The 13,326-nt window shown below is 36.9% G+C and overlaps 1 protein-coding gene across 1 annotated transcript in view; it reads left to right on the top strand.

Moving 5' to 3' along the window:
- BBOX1 (gamma-butyrobetaine hydroxylase 1) overlaps positions 1-13,326 on the top strand; it is a 64,717-nt gene that overhangs the window by 42,223 nt on the left and 9,168 nt on the right. The window contains exons 4-5 of the mRNA XM_007951961.2: positions 8,610-8,715; positions 11,253-11,449. Of these exons, the coding sequence (XP_007950152.1) occupies positions 8,610-8,715; positions 11,253-11,449 (303 nt within the window). The remainder of the gene's footprint in view (positions 1-8,609; positions 8,716-11,252; positions 11,450-13,326) is intronic.

Raw genomic sequence — 13,326 nt, 5'->3', positions numbered from 1 at the left:
ATAAAAATCTTGTTCCACAACCTACGCTGGTGAGTAGTGACTGGGGTCTTAAAAGCTTTTGAGTGGCAGTCTAAGATGCAACTATTCATCTCCTCTCCTTTGAAGCAAAGAAAAGTGAAGAAAATCAAAGGTATCTGGAAACAATTAACCCAAGTATATTATGGACCCAAGGATATGATAGACTAGAAGAACTAGATGGTGCCCAGCTACCAGTGCCAATCACTCAAAAAGGGATCAAACCTGGAAATCCTGGATAAAGCAGGAGGAAAAATGTGAAACAAAATCCAAAAACACAAAAATGACCAGAATTACTGGTCAGAGTCTGGTGGAACCCCCAAGTCTATGGGCCCAGCTTACCCTTCAGGCCTAGAATTGGATTCATTCCCATGGATTGGCTCTCAGCCCAACAGTAGAAAGACCTGCATGCAGAACACCTATCCCAAGGCGATGCACCCCGCAATTCTAGGGAGATAGAGCCCTTACAGCAGTTTGGCCATGGGGCACTAGAGGGACAGCATTCACATAGATGGAAAGCTGGATTGACAGGAGTGCATAATTAAGAAGGGCACGGGGAGGGGTAGTCACGGGAATGGGAGGGGAGCAGAGTTTGTTATAGTTGGAGGTGGTAATCAGGGCACAAAATCAAAGGTATACAAACTGTTGAATGTAAAACAAATTTTGCTCTGTAAATTTGCACCCAAAGCATAGTAACATTTTTGAAAAAGAAAGTTTTCAATTGGTATTCTCTCAATTCCTGAAGCCTGTGTTTCACCAATTCCTTCAGTGCATCTTGGACTTCTTCCTTCAATACCATGGATTCTTATTCATATGACACCTCCTGAAAGGTTGAACATAAACAAATTCTTTTTGGTACAGTGACTGCATATGCCTTCCATCTTCTTTTGATGCTTCCTGCATCATTCAATATTTTCCCCATGTTACTGTTGTTGTTATGTGCCGTTGAGCCAGCCCCGACTCATAGCGACCCCTCCTTGGGTTGCCAAGGCAGTATCACTACAGAAGTAGATTGCCCAACCTGCCTTCCAAGGAGGGGCTGGTGGGTTTGAACCGCCAGCCTTCTGGTTAGCAGTCAAGTGTCTTAGGCACTATGCTACCAGAGCTCCTATTTTGCCCATAGAATGCTTCAATTCTGGAACTTGAGGCTTAATTTTTTTCTTCAGTTCTTTCAGCTTGAGAAATGCCAAATATGTCCTTCTCTTTTTTATTTCTAATTCTGGTCTTTGCTCATTTCTTTATAATACTTTACCTTTTTTTCTTGAGCTGCCCTTTGAAATCTTCTGTTCAGCTCTTTTATCTCAACATTTCTTCCATTTGCTTTAGCTACACTCCATTCAAGAGCAAATCTCAAAGTTTCCTCTGATATCCATTTTGGCCTTTTTTTCTTTCTTTTTAATGACCTTTTACTTTCTTCATATATGATGTTTTTGATGTTATCCCACAACTCATCTGATTTGTTGTTCAGTGAGTCATATCTGTTCTTCAATGGTCTCTAAATTCAGGTGGGATATAATCAACATCATATTTTGGCTTTCATGGATTTGTTTTCATTTCTTTTCAGCTTCAACTTGAACTTGTATATGTGCAATTGATGATCTATTCCACAGTCAGCCCCTGACCTTAATTTGACTAATGATATTGAGCTTCTCCATTTCTTTTTTCCACAGTTGTTGTTGTTGTTGTTTGCTATCAAGTTGGACTCGACTCACAGCAACCCCTCCTTGGGTTTCTGAGGCGGTATCACTTCGGAAGTAGATTGCCCAACATTCCTTCCAAGGAGTGTTCCACAGATGTAGCCAGTCTGATTCCTATGTATTCCATCTAGTGGGAGCCACACATATAGCCACCACTTATGTGGTTGAAAAAGAGTATTTGCAATGAATACGTTATTGGTCTTGCAAAATTCTATCCTATGATCTCTGGCATCATTTCTATCACACAGGCCATATTTTTCAACTACTGATGATTCTTCTTTGTTTCTAACTTTAACATTCCAGTCACCAATAATAATCAATACATCTTGATTGCATATTGGTCAATTTCACAGTGCAGAAGTTGGTAAATATTTTCAACTCTTCATCTTTGGCTTTAGTGGTTGGTGCATAAATTTGAATTATAGTATTAACTGGTCTTCCTTATATGTGCATAGATATTATCCTATCACTGACAGCATCCTACTTCGGGACAGATCTTGAAGCATTCTTTTTGACAATGAATGTGATGTAATTACTCCTCAATTTGTCATTCCTGGTGTAGTAGACCATATGACTGTCTGATTCAAAATGGCCAACATCAGTCTATTTCAGCTCACTAAACCAAAAAAAAAAAAAACCTCACTGCCATCTAGTCATTTCTGACTAATGCCTAGGATATCAATCTTTATGTGTTCCATTTCATTTTTGACAATTTCCATTTTTCCTAGATTCATACTTCACATATTCCATGTTCTAATTGTTAATGAATGGTTGAATCTGTTTCTTCCCATTTTGAGTCATGCCCCACCAGAAAATGAATGTCTCAAAAGCTTTACTCCATCTACATCGTAAAGGTCAACTTTACTTTGAGGAGGTAGCTCCTCCCCAGTCATGTGGTGAGTGCCTTCCAACCTGATTGGCTCATCATCTGTCACTATGTCAGGCAATGTTTCACTGCTATAGATTAGGTTTTCCAGTAATATATCAGATAGTGTTTCACTGCTATTCATAATATTTTCAGTGGCCAATTTTTTCAGAAGTGGATAACCCCATCCTTCTTCCCAGTCTGTCTTAGTCTAGAAGCTCTACTGAAACCTGTCCACCATTGGTGACCAGCCCTTCTGGTATTTGGAGTACCAGTGGCATAGCTTCCAGCCTCACTGCAACACACAAGCCCCCACAGTATGACAAACTGACCGACAAGAGGTGGAGAAGGATATCATGCTCTACAGAAGAGATCCTTACATAATCTAAAGAGAAGAGTTTGTAGCAAGTCATGATTGAAGAATCTATGTACAGACCATCTTTTCATATATAAAACATTCTTTAAATGAAAAATAAATATTAAAAATAAAGTCAATGTGCTTTTTCAAGTTCGATTCATTAACCAAAAGACTCTAAAATCTATTACAAATCCAGGAAAAATACTGAAGCATTCTATAAACATTGAAGGTTCAAATTTGTTCCAAAACACTACTGCCATAGTACTATTACTGACCATCTAGATTTGGGTAAATTGAGTGAACCAGCATTGAACTCAATCCCATGAAATATTTTCTAAAAAATCATGATTTTAATGCATAAGCTTTTGACAAAGTCCTTGAAAAGACAAGAAAAAGTAAGGTAAAGATTCTCACTAAATGTTGAAAATGGCATATAATCACAGGTTGTTAAAATTATCATCTTTGTATAGATTTTAATTATCTGCCCCAAATCAATACAGAGTAAGTCTATACAAGTGAATTAAGATGCTGTGTTGAACATGTCTCTTCAATTTTAGAAGAGACCTGCACCTTGAATTTTGCAATTAACAATTTTAGGTAACCCGCTTGAGCTGTTGCCTTGCTTAGAGCAATGTTAGTATCTGATTCTAATAAGACATGCATATGAATACATTCTTATATCATTAAGGTCCCACCACTGGACTTTAAAAAATAGTTTCTGCACAAGGAAATTGGTAATAGTTGCATTTCTTTCTGGTGTAATTATCTTGGATTTTCTTGTGATTATTTTGTCTTGGAGATTTGGCTTTGGGAATAGTAAGTGGGGGCTTTGAGTCACAGACAGTCACCAGCAGTTCTCATCACATGATTCCTTTCTATGAAGAGGCAGAGAAGTAGAGCAGATGACATTTCTAGGACTTTTCCAGATTTATGTTATAACCATTAGGAGAATATATTATTATTGGAATTGGTTAGGCCCTTCCTTGGGATTTATCATTATGTGTAAGCATAGACGTTTAGACTGCATATCCCATACAGTGTGTAAGACACTTTAGGGCTAAAAAATGTTTATCATCCCCTGCCAGTTAGTTCAGCAGGCTGTAGAACTATCTGATGAAGCCAAGTCACAGGCCCTATCCCTGTAGAAGCCAGTTAATGACAAACAAAGAAAAGATCTGTTCCTGGCTAAACTTTGCACCTTGAATCTTAGCCATCTCTTGACTGCAGCAAAATTCAGTTTACCCATGATCATAAAAGGAACCAGGAAAGAGATTGTAGGAAGATCAATGCAAAATCATTACCACTCTTTAAAAGAAAATCTAAACTGTCATTTCCTACTGACAGTGACAAGAACATCATCTTCTTCTTTGGAGACTATGACATATGTTACAACTTAATGAAATTACTGTATTTGTCTCCTTAAATCCTTTCCTACATGTTGATTATTCTTGGAATGCCTATGTTGACAATGATCTGGGTGTGTATTATATATGGGTTGTGGGGTGACATGGACTTCATAGAGAACATGTATTTCTTGGCCACAGTCATTGCAATATACCGGATTGCCTGATTCATACTTGAAATGAATTGCAAAAGACTATATATATTCTGCCTTTCACTCGGTCTCTTTCCAGTTCATGTTCATGTATGGGTGGCTCCATGACCTTTAGTGCAAAACATACAAGGCTTTTCTTCTTAAATTTAAATGGGAAAAACAGAGCAAAATAACTAGTTTCATTTTCAATCCCAGAGAACAAGGAAGAAAGTGTACTTTTGCTCATTAAGAAAAATATTCCCAGATGTGGGAAAAGGTTACAGGTAACTACTGTGTTCCCAAGGAAGGAGGGGAGAGAGAAGTATTAAATTCAGTGCTTCATCCCTTCTCACGCTGCTGCCTCTGCTCTTCACCATAAGAAAATGGAGGCTCGTAAAAATCATTCCTTCTCCTTCTCATGGGAGCTCTGGTAGTACAGTGCCTAAGGCATCTGACTGCTAACCAGAAGGCTGGCTGTTCAAACCCACCAGCCACTCCTCGGAAGGACGGTTGGGCAATTTACTTCCGTAGTGATACCACCTCAGAGATCCAAGGGGGGGTCACTATGAGTCGGATCCGACTCAACAACAGTGAGGTTTTTTGTTTGTTTTGTTTTGGTTTTGGTTCTCTCCTCCTTAATCTCATTTCATCAATACTTATTGAATCCCTGCTTTAGGATACTTACTGGGCTAGGTAAAAGGAAGAAAGTTAAAATGTTCTTTTAGCATTTAAAACAAAGTTTAAAATACAGAACGGAAGCTGAATTATTAATTAATATATTTAAATGAGATTAGACATATGAGAGCTCATTTAAAGCTATAATTATCTTCACAAAATAGTCAACAATTTGTGTCCCAACAGAGTGAAATAAATAAAAGGTGCTAATTGAATCACTTAGATTTACAGACACTTTCATACTAGTGGAACCTTAGCTATCATCTAGAATTTCCTGAAGTTCCAGGACAAAATCAGAATTCTAAGAGAGGCTCTGATAAAAGTGACTCAAATAAGATTAAGAAAAGTCATAAATTATAATTTCCCTTTTGAAGAGTCACTGTGACTCTGGCATAATAACTCTGAAAAATTCTACTAGCTTTTGGAACATTTTTTTCTCAACATTGCCCAATTTTATTTGGCCAATGCAACACTTTGAGCAAATACTTCCTATTAACATATCACATATACGGTTTGGAAACACCTGAGCTAATAAAAATTTCTTAATTTTACATACAGGATGGCAAAAAACTATTTTACCAAAACAAGTTGTGAAAATGGGTCTTTATCTGTGTTTTTACATATCACTACCTTCACTCTGGGAGCTCTGGTAGCATAGTGCCTAAGGCACTTTACTGCTAACCATAAGGCTAGTGGTTCAAACCCACCAGCCATTCCTCAAAAGGAAGAGGGGGAAATCTACTTCCGTAGTAATACTGCCTCAGAAACCAAAGGAGGGGTTGCTATGAGTCAGGTCCGACTCAACAGCACATAATAACAACAACAACACCTTCACTCTGTCACAACGAGTCACTATGAGTTGACTTGAGAGCATCTAACAACAACAACAATCTTCACTCTTTATATAGTAAGAGGTCCTCACTTATTTCCCAGAGCTTTGGACATATTTGTTGTTAGGTACCATTGACTCATAGTGACCCTATGTACAACAGAACAAAACATTGAACAGTCCTGCATCATCCTCACAATCATTGCCATGCTTGACAGCCACTGTGGCAATCCATGTCATTGAGGGTCTTCTTCTTTGTCACTGATCTTCTACCAAGTATGATATCCTTCCTGGGGCAGTAGACTCTTCTGACAATATGACCAAATGTGGGAGACAAAATATGGCTATTCTAGCATCAAAGAAGCATGCTGGCTATACTTCCTCCAAGCCAGCTTTGTTTGTTCTTCGAGCAGTCCACGGTACATTCAGTATTCTTCACCAATTCAAAGGCGTCAATTCTTCTATGCTCTTCCTTATTCATTGTCCTGCTTTCACATATATAAAAAACAAAAACAAACTCACTGCCACTGAGTCAATTCCAACTCATAGCAACTCCTCCTTGGTTTCCCAGGTGATATCTCTACAGAATAGATTACCCAGTCTTCCTTCTGAGGAGTGGCTTGTAGGTTTGAGTATATGAGAAGATTAAAAATAAGTGGGCTTGGGTCAGGTGTAGCTTATTATTCAAAGTGAAATCTTTGCTCTTAAACACTTTAAAGAGGTCTTTTGCAGCAGATTTGCCCAACACAATACACCATTTGATTTCTTGACTGCTGCTTCCATGGGAATTGATTGTGCATCCAAGTAAAATGAAGCCTTGGACCACTTCAATTTTTTCTCCCTTTATCATAATGTTGCTTATTGGTCCATTTGTGAGGATTTTTGATTTCTTTATATTGAGATGTAATCCATACTGAAGGCTGTAGTCTTGGATCTTCATCAGTGAGTGCTTCAAGTTTTCATTTTCAGCAAGTAAGGGTGTGTCATCTGAATATTGCAGGCTATTAATGAGTCTTCCTCCAATACTGATGCCATGTTCCTTCTTCATACAGTCCAGCTTCTCATATTATTTGCTCAGAATACAAACTGAATCAGTATGGTGAAAGGATATGACCCTGACACACTCCTTTCCTCATTTTAAGTTATGCACTATCCCCTTGTTTTGTTTGACAGTCTTTGGTCTATGTATAGTTTCCTCATTAACACAATTAAGTGTTCTGGATATCCTGTTCTTCACAATGTTATCCACAATTTGTTATGATTCACACAGTCAAATGCCTTTGCATAGTCAATAGGACACAAGTAAACATCTTTTTGGTATTCTTTGCTTTCAGCCACGATCCATCTGACATCTTCAATGATATCATCCCTTGTTCCACACCCTCTTCTGAATCCAGCCTGAATTTCTGGCAGTTCCTTATCGATATACTGCTGCAACCAATATGTCTTTGTTTATTTCTGGAAGTACTTATTGGCAACTTTTAATTATCTTCAGCAAAATCTTATTTACATGTAATATTAATGATATTATTCATTAATTTCCATATTCTGTTGGATCACTGTACTTTGGGATGGGCACATAAAAGATAATCCATATCATCAAGCTCCAAATCAAACTAACTCATGTTCAGAAGCACAGTTTTCATTGTCTCCAAATCCTCACATAAAACAATCAGAGCAACTACATAGAAGAGCAAAGAAACCCTGTGAAAAACATTTATAAAAGATCTAAATGAAAAAGTATCCTCACAAACCCCAAAATATGAACTGGTGAGGATATATCACCAACATTCACAAGACTTATATGATGTTGGTGTTCATGTGGGTGAAAGAAAAAGGAATCACAAGACATGTTACAGACCTAAGAAAAAGACAACCATGCAGTGGCTAATAGTTATTGACTGAAAAGTTTGGCAAATCATCTTGAAAAGAGCAGCTAAAATGGGAAAGGTTTTAGCCTGCTCTAAAACAAATGAATTCAAGGTATCCCAGTAAAGACTGATTGAGCTGAAGCAGTTTAGCCTCTATGTTCAGTCCTTAAATTCTTCAAAATAAATAAATAAATAGAATGAGAAGAAAAAGCTGAAGGAGAAATTTGTTAATTAGAAGACTAAAATACTAAATTAAAATAATTATTTTTTAATATGTAAGGTTAAGCATAATGTCCAGGGATGTACATTTGGGTGATAAAATTATCTAGTAGGAGGAAATAATAACTATAGAAGTCATGGTTACTTTTAAGAAAAGAGGGGATTGTGCCTGGGATGGGGCATATGAAGGGGAATATGAAGGTGACTGGTAAAGTTGTACTAGCCAGTGGTATTTACAAGAACATAATTAAAACTTCAATTAGCTATTCAAAAAAATCACATATTCACTTCTTTGTGAACTCTATAAGGGAATAATGTTTAAATGTATTCTTTTGTTCAGAGAAGATGAGAAATGAGGGGATTCTATTTCTGAAATGGCCACTTTGGACAAAGAAAGGTCAGACTATGTTCTTAGCTTCTAGTCATTATGGCAATTACTTCATAAAATGAAAAGTTTCCATTGCCCCCATGTATCAAGTTCATTCTAACACATTTCCTCTGGCTTAGTGACAGCCTGTTTAAACATGTGTTTCTTGTATTTTACAGACATACTTGGCAAGTGCAAGACAAAATTGATGCAAACAATGTGGCTTATACAACCGGGAAGCTAAGCTTTCACACGGATTATCCAGCCCTCCATCATCCACCTGGGGTAAGGTGAGCCTCAACATATTTTCCACAAGGCAAGCCAAGGACCAATATTTTATATCTTTATATTTTGAGTGTAGATTATGCATTCCACTAGCTAATGTGTCTTATGAGGATTTCTTTCTCTAAACAGTCCAAACTCACAAAATCTCTTTACCTAAATCTTCAATATCCTCACATTCCAAAGGAATAAAAGATTTTCATATATATTTAAAAGAAGTCTTTGTTTCTTTCTGGAAGTAATTATTGGCACCTTTTGATTTGTCAAGGGAGATTTCATAACAATAGTGTACTTCGGGGTTTCTTTGCACATATACCACTTCCAGGAGAGATAGAGAAAAACTAAAATCCAGGGACAAAATGTAGTGCTTTCCTACAAAGTCACATGGCCAAAATTTGTGTCAACTAGATATTGTAGCATAAACACCTACTCTATAACTTAATGGCATGAAAGAACAGCATTTTCTTATCCCCTGTTTTCATAATTTGGGCTAAGTTCAGCTGGGCAGTTCTAGTCTATGTTCATACACCAGCAGTCAACTACCAAATAGGATAAGGACTGGTTGGCTTCAGTTGACTTCCACTGAGATGGTTTGTTTCTGTTCCACACAGTCTATCAGCCTCCAGCAGGCTAGCCTCAGCTTTAAGTATATGGTAATTTGTAGTTTCCAGAGAGCCAATCAAACTATGCAAGATGTCTGAAGGTCTAGGCTAAGAATCAGCCCAATTCACATCTGCAACGCTTATTGCCAGAGCAGGTCACAAGTCTAGCTCAGATTCAATAGGTAGGACAATAGACTCCACCTCTTATGGGAGGAGTTACACAGATACATTAGAAAGAGAATAACCCATGTACGCCCCATCTACCAGATTCATCCTCAAGGAGGGAGATGCAAATTCCCCAGTAAAACCCCACTATATTTTTTCAAAACTGTCATTTCCTTAAACCGCTACATTTTTACAAAATTATCATTTTATTAAACCAGAAAGTAAATGATTTGGGAATTTACTTTTTAAAAGACATTTTATCCTTATTTTTAGTGCTAAATTGTCTAAATGAAATAAGCACAGAAAATGTCTATCTTCAAAAGTAAACAGAAGTGGAAAATTTGGACAATCCTGTAGTTGATGAAGGAGAAATGGGCCAAAGTCAAAAATTAGTCCCTTTTTTTCAATCATGTTGACTGATGTTTTCTTGCCAGTAAGTTTTCTCTGTGCCCCTGTTGTTACCCATTGTTCTTGCCAGTGTTAGATGAACTAGTCTATTATTTGGCTTCACATGTTTTAAATCATTTTATCGATTATGAAATGCCACATGACTTCTTTGAACTAAATGATGACAGTAAATTGAGCCCGATAGTCAAGTTCTTGGGTGGCAGCTGGGAGGCTGAAACACACAAAATGAATTGTCCTAAATGTCATCCAGAGATTTTCTAAAACTACAGGATCAACAGACAAACTAATCAGCTCAGCTCATCTCCACAGATAGGTTGAAGAAGTGAGATGGAATTATGTTTAAAGAATAACACTAGAAAATGTAATGATGTTAAACTTTTTTCTCAAAATCAAAATAAAATTAATTAATACTTACTATCCTGTTGATTTCTCTTTCACAATGTCTCTTGGATTTATCCACTCCCATAACCATCATGCAACTTTATTCTTTCTTATCCTTATACCATTAGACTCGTAAGTAGTTCCTCTCATCAATCCTAAACAAAATTATTTTAAAAATCCATTTTCTGTAACAAGGTTGAACTAATATTCTTAGAATTCAGTTCTGACTGCATTCAAAAGACTTCAATGATTTCCTTCTGTGCACAAGAGAAAGTTCAAAATTTTTCATCTGATATTCAAGACACTGTATAATGAAGCCCAAAATTCTCTTTCCAACCTGATTTACAATTCCCACTTGTGACCCTCTGCTCCAAACTTTTTGATCCCATTGAACTCATCATCAATGTCACTTAGATTGCTCTTTCCATTTTATTATGCACATTCTAAAATGTATCCAGCCTCAAGTATTCTGTTGCTGATCAAAAGATCAACAGTTTGAAACCACCAGTTACTATGGGGAGAAAGATGACGGCAGTCTGTATCCGTAAAGATTTACAGTCTTGGAAACCTTATGGGGCAGTTCTACTCTGTCCTGTGGGGTTGCTATGAGTCAGAATTGACTGGGTGGCCATAGGTTTTGCTCAACTTAAATCCCCCTTCCTCTGTAAAGTCTCCCTGAGCTACTCCAGCATGATATGCTCACTTCTTGCAGCTGTTAGGTCTGTGCCTCCCCTTTACTAATGAACAGTGTCATGCCCTTGCCTGTTTGTTCAACTATGTTTGGACTATGAAGTTTGAAATACTGATTGTAAGCTTCTTTTTCTTCCCAACCCCTTTCTCTGCTGATACAAAGGAGAGAGATTTTAAAAGTATTTTCTTGGTTTTAGTTCATTCATATCTTCTTAAATATTTCTTTAACATGGTGTCAAAAAAAAGTAAATGCACATAATTTTAAAACGTTATTACTCCATGTCTTTTTTACAGGTTCAGCTTCTGCACTGCATAAAGCAAACAGTCACTGGAGGTGATTCAGAAATTGTAGATGGGTTTAATGTCTGCCAAAAGCTCAAGGAAAAAAATCCTCGGGCATTCCAGATTTTGTCCTCTACTTTTGTGGACTTTACAGACATTGGAGTCGATTACTGTGATTTCTCTGTGCAATCCAAGCACAAAATTATAGAGTAAGTATTATTTATCAATTTATCATAGCAATTAAAAAGTTAACAAAAAAAAAACTCCATTAACCAAAAGCTTAAACAGCAGACATTAATCCCAAAGCATTATTTTCATTAACTCTTTAATCCAATTTTAGAATGAAAGAGAAAAACCAGAAAAAAGAGCCTTTTTACCATAAAGAAATTCTTTATCAAACCACATGAAGTCTCTGATCTCTTTCATTATAAGAGGAGAAAATACAAAGACTTCATGTAAATTTCATTTTTCAGTAGACTTTATTGTTTAAAGAAGTTTTAGATTTACAAAAAAATTGTACACAAAGTGCAGAGTTCCCAGAGATGGCCTCATTGCCTTGCACACTGTTTCTCCTATTATTAATATATTTCATTCCTGGCTACAATTGATGAGTAAATACAGATTATTATTAACTAAAGTATATAGTTAACACTGGAGCTCTGGTAGCATAGTGCCTAAGGCATTTGACTGCTAACCAGAAGGCTGGCGGTTCAAACCCATCAGCCATTCCTCGGAAGGAAGGTTGGACAATCTACTTCCGTAGTGATACCGCCTCAGAAACCCAAGGAGAGGCTGCCATGGGTCAGATCCGACTCGACGGCAATGAGTTTGGTTGTTTTGTTTTGTTTTGCTTGTTTTGTTTTTATGTTTTGACATAGTTGATAGTGCTACTACTCCATTGTGTAGACACACCACAGATTGTTTTCCTAATTACCTATTGAAAAACATCTTGGTTACTTAAAACTTTTAGCAATAATGAATAAAACCAAGAAAAAAAAAAAAAACCTCACTGCCATCAAGTCAATTCTGACTCATAGTGACCCCCATTGGATTTCTGAGGTGGTAAATCTTTATGGAAGTAGATTGCCCAGTCTTCCTTCCATGAAGTGGCTGGTGGGTTTGAACTACCAGCCTTCTGGTTAGCAGTCATATGCCATAGGCACTGAGCCACCAGAGCTCCTTAATTATGAATAAAACTGCTATAAAATTCAGTTTTTATGTGAACTCACATTTTAATATATAAGTTCTACCTATTTGTAATCAATGAAATTTTACTAGCTAGAAGTGAAATAATAGATCCCCAATTAGGTAAAGCCAGGGAATACTCCGTGTTGTCTGGAATTGGTCTCTTTGTTCTTTACCTTTTGGTTTTGCCATTCTGTGTGTTGGATTAATTCTCAAAAATGGTCAACAGACTCTCCAAGTTGATATTATTGTTAGGGCTGGTAATCACAGCATAAGGAAAATATATTGCCCAATAAGCCCAACAAAGCTAGATGACTCACTGCCCAGCTTATGTCCACATCTATCCCTGAAGCCATCATCATGGCCAAAGGGTTGGAGAATTCCAGTTGGCCATTACTGGATCATATATTTATCTCTGGACTTCTAGAGTAGGGTCAGCACCAACAGAACCACATGAACTGAAAAGGAAACAAAGATATCTCCCTAAAAAGATGCTAAACTAACAAAACTTATGCATTCCTTGCATAGAACTCTCTGTGTTCTATCTTTTTCATTTAACATTATTTTATCATGATTTTTTTTCAAGTATCTACAAAGACCACAAAGACCTTGTATTTGACAATTATTTTACATTGTGTTCCAAGGACATGGTTTATTTAATCAGATCTCAGTAAATGAATTTTTTTAATGCTTCCAATTTCATAATTGAGTTGTTTGTATTCTTTTTTTAAGAGAAATAAGCAAATAATATGAAAATAAACTTATTTAGCAGAAAATCAAATCCCCAGTATATGAAGTCAGCCCTCTCCTGTGCACATATGGCCTTCATTTACTCATTCAGCAAGTATGTATTGAGGCCAGCCACTGTTGCTGATGCTTAGGATACAGCAGTGAACAAAAA

Source organism: Orycteropus afer, unplaced genomic scaffold (assembly GCF_000298275.1).
Source record: "Orycteropus afer afer isolate SDZICR_OR568_19922 unplaced genomic scaffold, OryAfe1.0 scaffold00321, whole genome shotgun sequence".
Lineage (NCBI taxonomy): Eukaryota > Metazoa > Chordata > Mammalia > Tubulidentata > Orycteropodidae > Orycteropus > Orycteropus afer.
Note: the sequence above shows the minus strand (reverse complement) of the source record. Positions and strands in the feature narration are given on the sequence as shown.